Source organism: Vigna radiata, chromosome 5 (genome assembly GCF_000741045.1).
Source record: "Vigna radiata var. radiata cultivar VC1973A chromosome 5, Vradiata_ver6, whole genome shotgun sequence".
In the NCBI taxonomy this organism is placed as follows: domain Eukaryota; kingdom Viridiplantae; phylum Streptophyta; class Magnoliopsida; order Fabales; family Fabaceae; genus Vigna; species Vigna radiata.
Window position 1 is genome coordinate 615087 of NC_028355.1, and position 11950 is coordinate 627036.

General features: G+C 36.2%; 2 protein-coding genes across 2 annotated transcripts in view; both read right to left on the reverse strand.

Annotated features, from left to right (window-relative positions):
- Positions 1 to 913: 913 nt before the first annotated feature.
- LOC106760134 (conserved oligomeric Golgi complex subunit 4-like) lies at positions 914 to 5954 on the reverse strand. Its single transcript, XM_014643573.2, has 3 exons — positions 5218 to 5954; positions 3071 to 4037; positions 914 to 1829 (listed from the first exon to the last, which is right to left on the reverse strand). Exons 1-3 carry the CDS (start codon positions 5844 to 5846, stop codon positions 1200 to 1202), a joined length of 2226 nt encoding a protein of 741 aa, XP_014499059.1. The 5' UTR covers positions 5847 to 5954; the 3' UTR covers positions 914 to 1199.
- Positions 5955 to 7345: 1391 nt separating this feature from the next.
- The window catches only part of LOC106760125 (calmodulin-binding transcription activator 5), a 16546-nt gene continuing 11941 nt past the window's right edge, over positions 7346 to 11950 (reverse strand). Inside the window, exons 8-15 of the mRNA XM_014643563.2 lie at positions 11342 to 11458; positions 11202 to 11260; positions 10437 to 10473; positions 10094 to 10311; positions 9101 to 9798; positions 8281 to 8827; positions 7751 to 8050; positions 7346 to 7659 (exon numbers count right to left, since the gene is read on the reverse strand). Of these exons, the coding sequence (XP_014499049.1) occupies positions 7600 to 7659; positions 7751 to 8050; positions 8281 to 8827; positions 9101 to 9798; positions 10094 to 10311; positions 10437 to 10473; positions 11202 to 11260; positions 11342 to 11458 (2036 nt within the window). The 3' untranslated portion in view covers positions 7346 to 7599. The remainder of the gene's footprint in view (positions 7660 to 7750; positions 8051 to 8280; positions 8828 to 9100; positions 9799 to 10093; positions 10312 to 10436; positions 10474 to 11201; positions 11261 to 11341; positions 11459 to 11950) is intronic.

Sequence of the window (11950 nt, forward strand, 5' to 3'; positions counted from 1 at the left end):
AAGGCACTGTTCATGTTTAATGTCTTTCATGTATGACATTTATGCACTTGGAGTTTTCAGTTTTAGATGCATGTTCTTGTTCTTATATTACAAGAAATCAAACGTTATACGTGGAGAGCATTGTTTTTCACCAATGATTGTTTACTCATACAAGCTAGTAAGCTAGCTACGTTGACTTTAGAAGATAACTGAAAGCCTGCATTAATAAATGAATGGATTATGTGACTAATACTCAAAGAGCTGGTCTTCTGGACTTCGTTTTCTAGTGCACTTAAATGGGTGATTATGTGTTGGAAGTCTCACATTGATTAGAGATAAGGTCAAATTATAATATATAAGTGAGGTACAAACCTTACCTTACAAGTCGATTTTGTGAGATTAAGTTAGATTTAAAAACCATTTTCTAACATGATATCATAGTCATGATTAGAACTAGATATGAAGGAAGTGTGTTAGAAATCTCACATCGACTAAAGATAAATGTATAAACTTCACCTTACAAATTGATTATTTGTATCATAGGATATCATTGAAACTAATTATTTAACCATAATTTTAATAATTAAACGCATACATGCCAGGAAAAACAGAAGCTAGAAAATTATTCTCATTGGAAATTTGGATCATAAATTCAAATACAAAAATATACTGACAAGTAATGATAGCTCCGACATTCGGACAATTTCCAAACTAGAGTGTTAATTTTGATATATATCATGTTTTCCAGCATATCTAATGTGATTACAGAAGTAATTGCGTAGAGTGATAATTTGGACTTTGTCAGTGTCATTGTTTAAACAACAATTGATTATCCAAATAAATGCAACATGAGTATGTTCTGAAACGAAACAAGAAACGTACGAAAGTGTTTTTTGGAAGTGAAATTTTTTATGAAAACTTTATCGAACAAGCATTAACTAAGTCTCAAAATTGATTTACTAAATACAAAATACAAAAATTCAAAATTGGAAAGTGGCTATTAAGGAACAATGACCCTTACGCAAGACGCTCTGTATATAGCTTAATATCTCGGCCTCTCAGGTGGCAAATCTGAGTACTCTTGCTTCTTTTGCCTTTGAAGCTAACTATGCAAGTCGCATAATGCAACTGCATGCAGTGAGAATGAAGCTCTAATACTTATCAGATGAAAAATTAAAGTAGAAAAAAAAAGAATATGCAAGAAACCATATATACGGATATTACAACTTCACAGCAGCTATTGCTTCTGGTTTAAAATCAACCCGCAGACCCAATACACGCCTAACTTCGGCTGGGGTTAATCTCCAGGTCATAGGTCCAGAGTTCTCACCCCAGAAATCTAGAATCTCAGAAACCTTTTCTAAATTTAGAATTGTTGCCATTTGAGTAAGACGTGCAAACTTGTCTCTGACAGTTCTCTGTGTCATGACACTGAAGTGACTTACCAAAGCTCTGGCATCTCTGTCAAGCTGAAGACCGCCTAGCTGACTAAATCTTTTCTGCATCATAATAACTTCTAGCCTTTTCACAATGAAGTCAACAATTAAATGAACAAAAGTATCATAATTGTCAGAAGTCATTAGTGGCTGCAGCCAAGCCACATTTGTCTCAACAGAATGGAGAAGTCTCTGAACCCATGGGTCATTCACCTCATTATCTGCATACTCAGCCTCTGAAAGCTCATAGCTAATTGTTCCAACGCTGTCTAATATTGGTCTTAATCGAGGTGCAATGGTTGACACAAGTTGTTCTATGCCAGCAGTCAAAGCTTGCTTGAAAGCATTGCTACTATCTGCCAACTCAGTCAAACAAGATTTTACCTTTTCTCGATCAGCTGGTGCAGGAAACACCTGCACGAAGTTATTCAATCAGTTAATTTTGCAACCTAAACTTGTATATTATATAGGCAAAGCAAACAGACAAAATAAATAATGACCTATACATTATAAACCCACAAAGGACTAATTGACATTGCGCTATATAATCTTAGTAGGTAGTTAAGTCTGTCTTCAGAATGGGCTGATGGAATATAACAGTTGTCTGAATATGTAGAGAGGAGCAGCAGAATTGGAATATACGAAAGATGATGGTCATATCTAGGAGGTAGAAAGAAAAACAAGTAATGTTCAGCCAAAAAAATGAGAAGGTAAGGCAACTATACTGAATTATGAGGGAATCCTGCATGGCGGAATTAAATGATTAAACATCTGTTGAAGATAGAAAATTCTGGTTTTAGATAAGCTATATAGCCAAATAGAACCCAAGTGTTGATGCAGAGAAGATGGAAGTAAACTATTTCAGAATGTTTGAAATAGGGTGAAGGTATAATATTAGAGGAGGAGGTAAATCTTAGATGCATATGAAGATCGACTTTTAAAGTAGTAAATGCAGATAGAGGGATTTAGATGGAGGTTATTTAGAGTGTTATTATCATCTGGTCATCTGGTTTGGGTGTTCAGAAAATCGGTAGAGTGTATGTATAGAAATGATGTCTCAGCTTTGATTGTATCTGCAGTGGTCGGGAAATGAGGAGGGACCAAATAATAAGTTTATTTGAATAAGGATGGGCAGGGGTAGTATGCAACTATTGTGTCTGTGCAGAAATAGCAATGTTAGATAATCTTAGCAGGCGGTTAAGTCGGTCATAAAGATGGGCTAATAGAATATAACAGTTTTGTGAAATGTGATGACAGTACTATGCAGAGAGGAGCAGCAGAATTGGAATACAAGCAAGGTGATGATCATATCTAGAAGGTAGAAAGCAAAAAAGTAATTTTCAGACAAAAAATGAGAAGGTGAGGTGATTATACTGAATTATGTGGGGGATCCAGCATAAAGGAATTAAATAGTTAAGCATCTGCTAGACAATTCTGATTTTAGATAAAACTCTAAATCATGTTACAATACTTCAGAACTACATCCTGCATACGTTATATGAATAATCCCTAACCTGGGAATCTAAAATTACCTTATAATGGGACCCTAGGCACACAATGCACGAGGCAAGGGTGTGCCAACTGTATAACTCAAAATTTAACGAATTTCATCAGCGATATATATTTGTAAGGTACTAAAAATATGCAACACTCACCTCAGCACACTGTTCTTCAATTTCATGTTTTAGCTTCAGAACATACTCACTGCTAACATCCATATTATTCAAAGCTGTTGCAATTTCTGTACCTGTCTTTTGCACACCAACACCACCAAAGAACAACTTTGCACCAAGGTTTGTCTCTCTTATTTTTTGCTGCAAGGCTTCATGGTATTCATTACCGAGCAAACTGCTGGCACCACTCAAAACGGCAACAACAGAACTGATATTGGAAGTGGATATTGCCCTCCGCAGGCAACTCTGCAATACATAAAACACATCATCCACCATGGAAGTGGTAAGGCTGTCAGGCACTTGTTCATCGATCCTTATTGCTTTCCTGACATTCTCCAACATGAAAAATCCCTCCAAAATGACATAAAAACCGGTTAAATCTTGTGCAACCTTGCTAAAACTGCCACTCCGGAAAGCCTTGGTGGCACGAGGAAGCAACTCAGGATCAATAGAAGTAAGCCCTTTGATCTTTGAAATCATGAATTCGGTGTAATCCTCACCAAGCTGCATAAGGGAGAGAATCTCCTCCAAGTATAACTCAACCTCTCGTGGGTCAGGACCCTCAGGACCTCCTCCAACAGCAAGCAAACTGGTGTTGTGTGCATTTATCTCAGAGGACAACTTGGCCAACTTCCTATACTCCATATACTTGTTCAAAATCGCAGAACCACGAGAATCACACTCCTCCTGAAGCTCACAGATGGCATATACAATACCATCCTCACCACAAAGACCACTCAAGATCTCACTATTCTCCTCAATTGCCAATACAATGTCCTTAAACAAATTGGTCAAACAACCAACAAAATTGACATTTCGCTGATCCATTGTCTCCACCAACTGCTCAAACTCCATTCTTGACCTCATTGCAATCACCTTCTTCAAGTACCCAACATAGACCTGCAATCCTTCCTCCTCCACACCCAGTGGGGTGAAGAGACGAATGAACCTGAGCAATGACTGATCCAGGTTCAGCGTCATGGAACAAGTTTTTTCCTTAACATAATATCAAGTTCAATTTCTATGACCTCAATGCAAAAGTACATATAAACATTAGCATCAAATAAAATTAATCATTGTAAGAATGGGTATTAAAGTAAAAAATGTTAAAGTAAACAAACTAGCTGTAAAACTAATGATAGGAATTTCTAATACTTTTGATAAATAAAGATGCTCTTCTAAAATAAAATGCCATGTTTGATGACTTTAAATAAGCTTTACAACTGCAACATAAACTAAACTTAGAAAAACTAGGATAACAAACCTAACTTTTAGAATAAATAGTCTTAAATAGGCTTTGTGCTAAACCTAGTTCCTAGATGTACCACTTAGAATTCTCTTCTCTTTTGTCTCATACATTGTATCTGATGTATCCAAAATGATTATATATATGAAATCCAAGGAGAGGGAAACACACTTTCAAATTCATTCTAATTTTCTTGTGCATTTTTCTTAAGTTGGTTTCAGAGCAAGTCAGTCCCGCTCTGCTACACTGAACGGTTCATTCTCCTTTGGTTCGTTATTCCAGATTCAATAACACTACAGTACTCCTTTCGTCGAAGTAGATTCCCCATGAGTAAACTCCAGTGACCATAGTCTCCACCAAATTTCGGCGAGATAAAATTGCTTGATTCTGCCATTTCACTTTCTTCATTCACTCTAATGTTTTTTCCTCTCATACACTTTTGCTTAACTCACTCTAGTGTTTTCTTTCTCAAACACTGTATCAGGCCCGTGGTGGAGCTCTGACACCAAGTGTAAAAGTAATGATCGGAACTTCTAATATTTCTGGTAAATAAAGATGCCCTCATGAATAAAGTGCAAAGTTTGATGAGTTTAAACAAGCTTTAGAACTGCAACGTAAACTATAACTCGAAAAAACTAGGAATAGCAACCCTAACAAACTAAAATAATTCAAATACTCATCTAGCGCTTTTGAAACCAGCTTATTAAAGACTATTTTCTAATGAAGATTCCAACACTAACCAAATATAACAATTTGCAATTGGATAACAGAATTCCAGTGAAAAATATATGCATACACTGTTTGCTCTTGTCTGTAATATATATATGTATATGCATTACTCTCATAATTCAGATAAAGGAAAAAAAGAGATCCATGACTGAACCTGAGAATGGCGGGGTGGTCGCGCTGATCCACAGCGGCAGAGAGCTTCTTCCTTACAATTCCCTCCAACTGCTTCTTTGCTGCCAACAAGCGATCCCTCTGAAGCTGATCGGAGCCGGAATCCTTGTATTGCGCGTCGATCTGCAGGAAGGTCTGGACGTAGCGCGCGGCGGACTCATAGTCCTCATCCTCGAGGGCACGGTGGACGCCTTCGAGGGAGTTGGCGCGCTCCACGATGGCATCGATGCGGAGGAGCGTGTTGCGGACGCGCGACTGCGCCAGGTCAAGCTCCCGCACCTTGCGGCTGACCTGGTCAGCGAGGTCGGAGGTGGAGGCGACGTTGGAGAGCATGTATTCAGCGTCGGAGTTGACAATGTCGAGAACGTCGGAGGAGCGCTGGAGCTGGAGAAGGTGACGGTCGAGGTCAGTGCGCTGCGAGAGAAGCTCGTCGAGTTCAACGTCGACAGCTCTCTGGTGAGCGATGCACTCATGGAGGAGGCGCGTCATGGCGCCGACGTCGGTGAGGGAACGGACATATTCGACGGCCTCCGCCGTGCCGAAATTAATTGAGCCGCCGAGGGTTTCTTCGTCCGCTACATTACTCCCGTTAGCCTCAGGCGTAGTCCCCATCTTTCTCACACCATCAATTGCCCAACCTACAACCACGTTCTCTTCTTCAGATCGGATATCAAATAACTGAACGTTCAGACGGAAATTCTACTGTTTAAAACCATGCTTGTACTATTTTTTTTTAAATAATTAAGAAAACGCAGTTAGATTTAAACCACAACACCAAAAAAATAAAATAAAACAGAACAAAATGTCATATTTTTTAACACAACTTTCTTACAAGAAATTGAATTTTAGATCATGATCATAACTTAGCTAAAATATGTCCACTTTAATAATTATTTTAAAAGGAATTGCATAGAAATGTAAGAAAAATTCGGATGAGTACAGCTTCAATTAATATTAAAAAAAATATTTTGACACCATCTCTTAATAAAATAATTTCTTAATACCTTTTTTATTAACACAATAATAGAGAAATCATTAAATTCGTATATTTATTATTATATCAATATAATAAATTGTTAAGGGGTTTTTATCTTGAAATGTAGGATGAATTTATCTTTACCCAACAAAATAAAAGTAAGTATAATAAACCTATGGAATCTAAAAATATTTAACCTAAATTGGCGAAGTGTTAATGTTTTTTTATCATGTTTTAGGACAATAATTAAGAGGTTCTAACATAACTCTTTACACAAAAATTAATTCCAATCTTAAAAATGTTCATAATTTAAACAAGATAGAAAATTTTAGTAAAATTATGTGGCAAATTAATGAAGAATAATCAACAAAACTAACTATTATTAATAACTTAAATCATCTTAAGGTGGAATCATTGGGTAAAGATTAAAAGTTCATTATTGGAATATTAACATGAAAATTTAAGTTCTTATATAATAAGGTTAGGAAGTTCTTTTATTTTATGCAAATAATATTAATTTATGACAATCAAAGATCTCATATATTGCTTCTAATATGATTTTTTTTAGATTAAAAATTAACATTTGAAAAGAGAAGAACAATTAAGGGACATCTTTGTTAACTTGATCAACTAATAATCTCTTTACTAAATATTTGATCTTTGTTTTGACGGCACAATGAAAAATAAAATAAAAATTAAAAGATGAAATTGTTTAAAATAAGAGAAGAAAAGATTAAAAACTAAGCCGAAAATGATATAATTTTATTTACTATTTTAAATTTTTTATTATGATGTGGAATTTTCCAAAACAAATTCAATGAAAAAAAACAAACATTTACCACACAAACATCACACAATAAGAACAAAAATAAGTGACAAAAAAAAGGAAGGATATCAAATACAAAATAAAATTATTTATTCCTTTAACATTACCTTTTTAGTAATTTATTATTATAATAACAAAAAGATTTAATATTTTTTTATCTCAGAATTTATAACAACCGCTTAATATTTTTCTTTTACTTAATATAATTCTAATATCTATTAAAAGAAGTCAATGTAGTCTCTTCCTTTATAGCAAAAGTAATCTCTACCATCTTTAAACAACACAGAAGAATTTGATCAACAATAGGTCTATTCAGATCAAAGAAGGCTTGTTATATAAGTTACAAACTTGTTCTTGCATCAGAAGCATCCCTAATACAGAGCTTAAACACAGACAACCTATTCAAGACATTTTAAGCAATATGGAAGAGCCATTGGTTCAGATCTACACCAGGGAATTTACATAATCTACATGCAACTACTACTATACAAAGAAGACACCAAAAACCTACTAGTTTGCTACATTTCAATTATGGGGAAACCTTGTTCTGGGAAGATACCAAGCTATATGTCAGTTAACATGTCAACTTCAGAACTGAGGAAATCTTCAAATTCCAGATCCAGCTGCACAAAGCAGTTCAACAATGTAAACAGACAAGTGAAATAAAACAAAAAATCAAAAACATGAAACATTTGACATTTGCATGTTACCAACCTTTGCTTGACTATATGCTAGCTTCATTCTTCTGTATTCTTCTTGTGCTTTCTTAGACCGGAACATGGCCTGCACACGTACGACCGACCTCTCGACACGTTCTTCGGCTTGTTTGAGGCCAGTCCTAAAGAACTCCTCCTCTACACCGTCTTCCTGCTCTCCATCCTCAACAGAATTAACCTGGAGACCACGGAAGCCTTTTCTCTTTAACCGCCAGCGCAGAATTGCTTTCTCTAACACCCCAACAGACCATATGATCTTTTTATATTGCCTCCGGACTTGAAAGCCCCTGAAAGCAGCCTGCAATGGAGACATATATACCATGAACCTTTTCCAGGGTATAAATTGTATTATCAACTCAAGCTGTTGGTCTAACCAAACAATCAAAATACATTTTCAAGTGTCATTGTTGTTATCTACCACTGCACTTCCAATGGGAATGTTAGTCCATTCCCAGATTCAGAAATCGCATTACACGGCATGATTACTAAAGACAATGAAGAATAATAGACAAGAAGAGAAGGTCTTACTTGGATTTTAATAGCCTGACGCCGCATATTAAGAAATTCTCTACGGATTTTCCGTGTCCGGAATCTAAGCTGAATTCGAACAGCAGCTGCATTTGATTTCCTTGTCTCATACTTGCGAAAGGCATGTTGAATCTTCATTGCCGCTACTATACGACGTGCTTGATGCTCTGGGGTGTTTAATTCAACAGCCTTGTATCGTAGATTTAGCTCATGCTCCTTATATGCAGCTTGAATGCGTGCCGCTGCCCCAGCAGCGGTACGGTAAGCTGCCAATGTCTCCTTTAAGTAGAGCTGGTCCTCAGTAAGTTCTTGAGCGTTTACTACATCAGTTGAGCTAGTGTCCAGTGTGCCACTGATATTTCCAGCCAAGCTCATGTCATTGAACTGCTCAACCAGAGACTTTTCGGAAAGGTAAGCAGCTAAGCCATCATAGCCCTTCATATAAGCAAGATCAGCAGCAGTAAACCCACCAGGATTTTTCGGAGTAGGATCTGTGACCAGGTTTGGCCTTGCCCCAGCAGACAGCAGAGTTGCAACCATTTTCTCCCTGCAGAAACAAAAATAAAAAGTTCGATCAGGTTCCCTACTGGATTTAAAGGAGGAAAAAAAGCATACAAGAAAGTATTGTTATATGGAAACTGAAAAGATCATTTGGTGTCTAATTTCATGAAAACATCATAGAGATTATGTTGTCTCTGCTTATCTTTACAATGAAAATGGAAAATAACTTGAATATGAGTTCGAGTCAAAATGATTTTAAGGTCAATGTGGTTGCAGATAGGCTAATGGTTCAGATAAGTAAGGTTTCGATGTATCATACATTCCATAATAAGCTGCCCAATGAAGAGCTGTCCATCCAAATTTGTCACGGAAATCTAGTGACAAGCCTGACCAAGAAAATAAGGAGATTGCCCAACTATATCCAAGCATTGCACACAAATGAAGTACACCTTGCCCTTGTGCATCATATTCAGTACTCTTGCTGCCTACAACAATTCGTTCTAAAAGCCACTCCTTTAATTTGTTTTTCAATGCAATTTCAAACAAGCTATCTTTTACTTGTGGAAATGGAGTTGTTTGCTCGTCAATTGACTTCATCAAGAATTGCCAGCTTTTGGAGATAAATGATGTTCTGAAGGAAAATCTGCTAGCCTCTTTCAAAGCATTTGGTGATACTGTATTTGAGAAAATATCAAGGATCTTGTCGGTAGAAAAGAGCAAATGAGCAAGCCTCATCTGAAGTCGAAATTCATTCCAGTTGTATTTCTCTTCCATTGTAGCAGTTGGATCATGCAAAATGGGAGTACGATACTCAAAATTAACAACATGGCTAATGGGCTTGTGGCCATCAAAGCTCAAATAGATATTGACCAATCCAGGGGAGTGTGGTGGCACCCAGCATCGGTAAACCCCGACCTGAACAATTTCTACAGGAAAACTTACATCACCACAGACACACACTAGGTTGAACTTTGCAAGGTGTTGATAGTTACTATGAAAATATCCAGTTATCAGGACCTGCAAGATGTAAAGAGACATAAAATGTTTACTTATAATTGCAAAAATATAAAATAAAAAAACGGTAGTCAGAATGCTAATGGTGCCTGCTGAAAATGAAAGTTTGTGCTCATCGTTCAAGTTTTCGGTTTCATATTGAAACTTTGAAATTCCACAACTATACTAAGTTATCAAAGACTGAACGAAAATGTAGACAAATAAACTAAGAAACTATACTTTACATTTAGTGCTAAAGGATACAATTATAACAGAAAATAATTACTAGCAATAAGATATGTGAGAAACAAAAGGAAACCTTTGTTTTCTCAGTGGAAGATGCCCAAGCAGGGGACACCTCTGTGAGATTAAATACTTGTTCAGGCAAAGAAGATAGCTGATTATCTGCCACCAGTGATGAATATGGTTCACGAACAATAGAAATTGATGTTTCGAGAGCTGACTCGTCTACGGAACATGGTGTATCTGTTATGATGTTGTTCATCCACGTTCCAAAGCTGTCCTGACTTTGCAAGCCTTCATTGACCAAAGTGCCCAAGGTGTCAAAACCACAAGGAGATTTAGGACTATTTTTAAGCAGATTAACACTTTCTGAGAAACTGTAAGGAACACTATTGCTCCCATAAACTGAGTTATATTACCTAAAGGAGGAACTTCTGCCAAAGGAGTAACAGATACCTGGTAACAAAAGCAGAATATAGGTTACAACAGCAGCTATCACAAAGAAAGTATCACTGGAGAACGACAGAAAGAAGTAGCAGAAGAAGATTATAATATATTTAAGAGACATTTTTATTTTTATAAACAATAATCCTATATGCTTTGTCTATTTATAAGAATGTTTTTACTGTCAATTTAAGTGATATATAAAATATATTATCTTGTACATCTATAAGTCCCAAAGATATATATCATACGCCAATTTACCCCAAGATTTGCGTTATTTTCCTCCATTTCAAGGAATACCTTACACTTCCCATACTTTTGTTTTACTTAGTTTCTCTCCGATTAAATTTTTTTTATGAGTATCCAAGCAGTTGACAAACTCACCCTCACAAGCTAGCTACTGAGGAAGCATCCCATTATACTCAATGTGGGACTTTGGCACCTCATAAGACCCAAGTCCTTATCATAGAAACGTCCCAGAGAGTCAACCTGTTAATGACTTTCACTCTGATACTTTACATGATATTTCACTCAACTTGTTGGTTAGAACCCACCACACCAATCAAAACCTTTGGTAGGTAGCCGTTTCCTAGACATGGACAACTAGCTCTAATAATGCCCAATCTCTATCATTTTTCTAAGAAAATTCAACGAACTAATATTCCCATAAAGCATTAATGAAAAAACTCGATCAAAGCTTAATAAAGAACATAACTGAAATAAAGGCATTAGTATCTTACATTGTCAAAGCTTCCACTAAGTAAACTTTGATTTTGTTGATATGAATGTGGAACATTGCCTGCCAAAAGTAAATTTAAGATATAAATAACAAGGTTCTTTCACGACAAACAATCAGTTCTGTTAAAACACAAATAATTACCTCCATTAGATGTAGTAGAAGTGTTGACATTTGAAACAACTAGGTCATCCCATTCAAGTGTATTAATCTCATGAAGCTTCTCTTCATAACTTTTAATTGTTAAATTGTCATTAAGCTCTGTTTATTTCCAAAAAAGATAGAAGGGATGAGGATATATACCTAGTCAAGGAAAGAAAGCTGCAGTACGTATGAAAGCAACAGTAACAAAACATATGGGATCATTAGATCATGACCAATAAAAGGACTCTTATTTATGGTTTCCTTTGGAAAGATGCATAAGGCTAAAGTCACGGCACCGGAAGGAATGAAAAGTTTCAATGTATGAAGACATGAACGATGCTTCCTCTCTATCTTAACTTACTATTCTGCTTCTTAATTTTTTTTCGTAACCAAGACTTAGCAACTGAATATAATATCGCAATATGTTAGGTTCCTTTACTCAAGGAACGTAACAGATGAACAATCCACACACACACTCCCAACAGTAAGAAAGAAAGGTATGAATATAAACTGTATTTATCTGTAAAAATATGGATGAACAGTAAACAAAAGAGTATTTCCCAAGGAAGCCTCCCTTCCTCCACTGGAATCACGCTCCAGTCTCTACCT

Coding starts and splice junctions, on each gene's coding strand:
- LOC106760134 (XM_014643573.2), bottom strand. CDS start 5,846: ATGGGGACTACGCCTGAGGCTAACGGGAGTAATGTAGCGGACGAAGAA. Junction 4,038..5,217: donor GACCACCCCGCCATTCTCAG/GTTCAGTCATGG, acceptor GTCATTGCTCAG/GTTCATTCGTCTCTTCACCC. Junction 1,830..3,070: donor TTGAAGAACAGTGTGCTGAG/GTGAGTGTTGCA, acceptor AACTTCGTGCAG/GTGTTTCCTGCACCAGCTGA.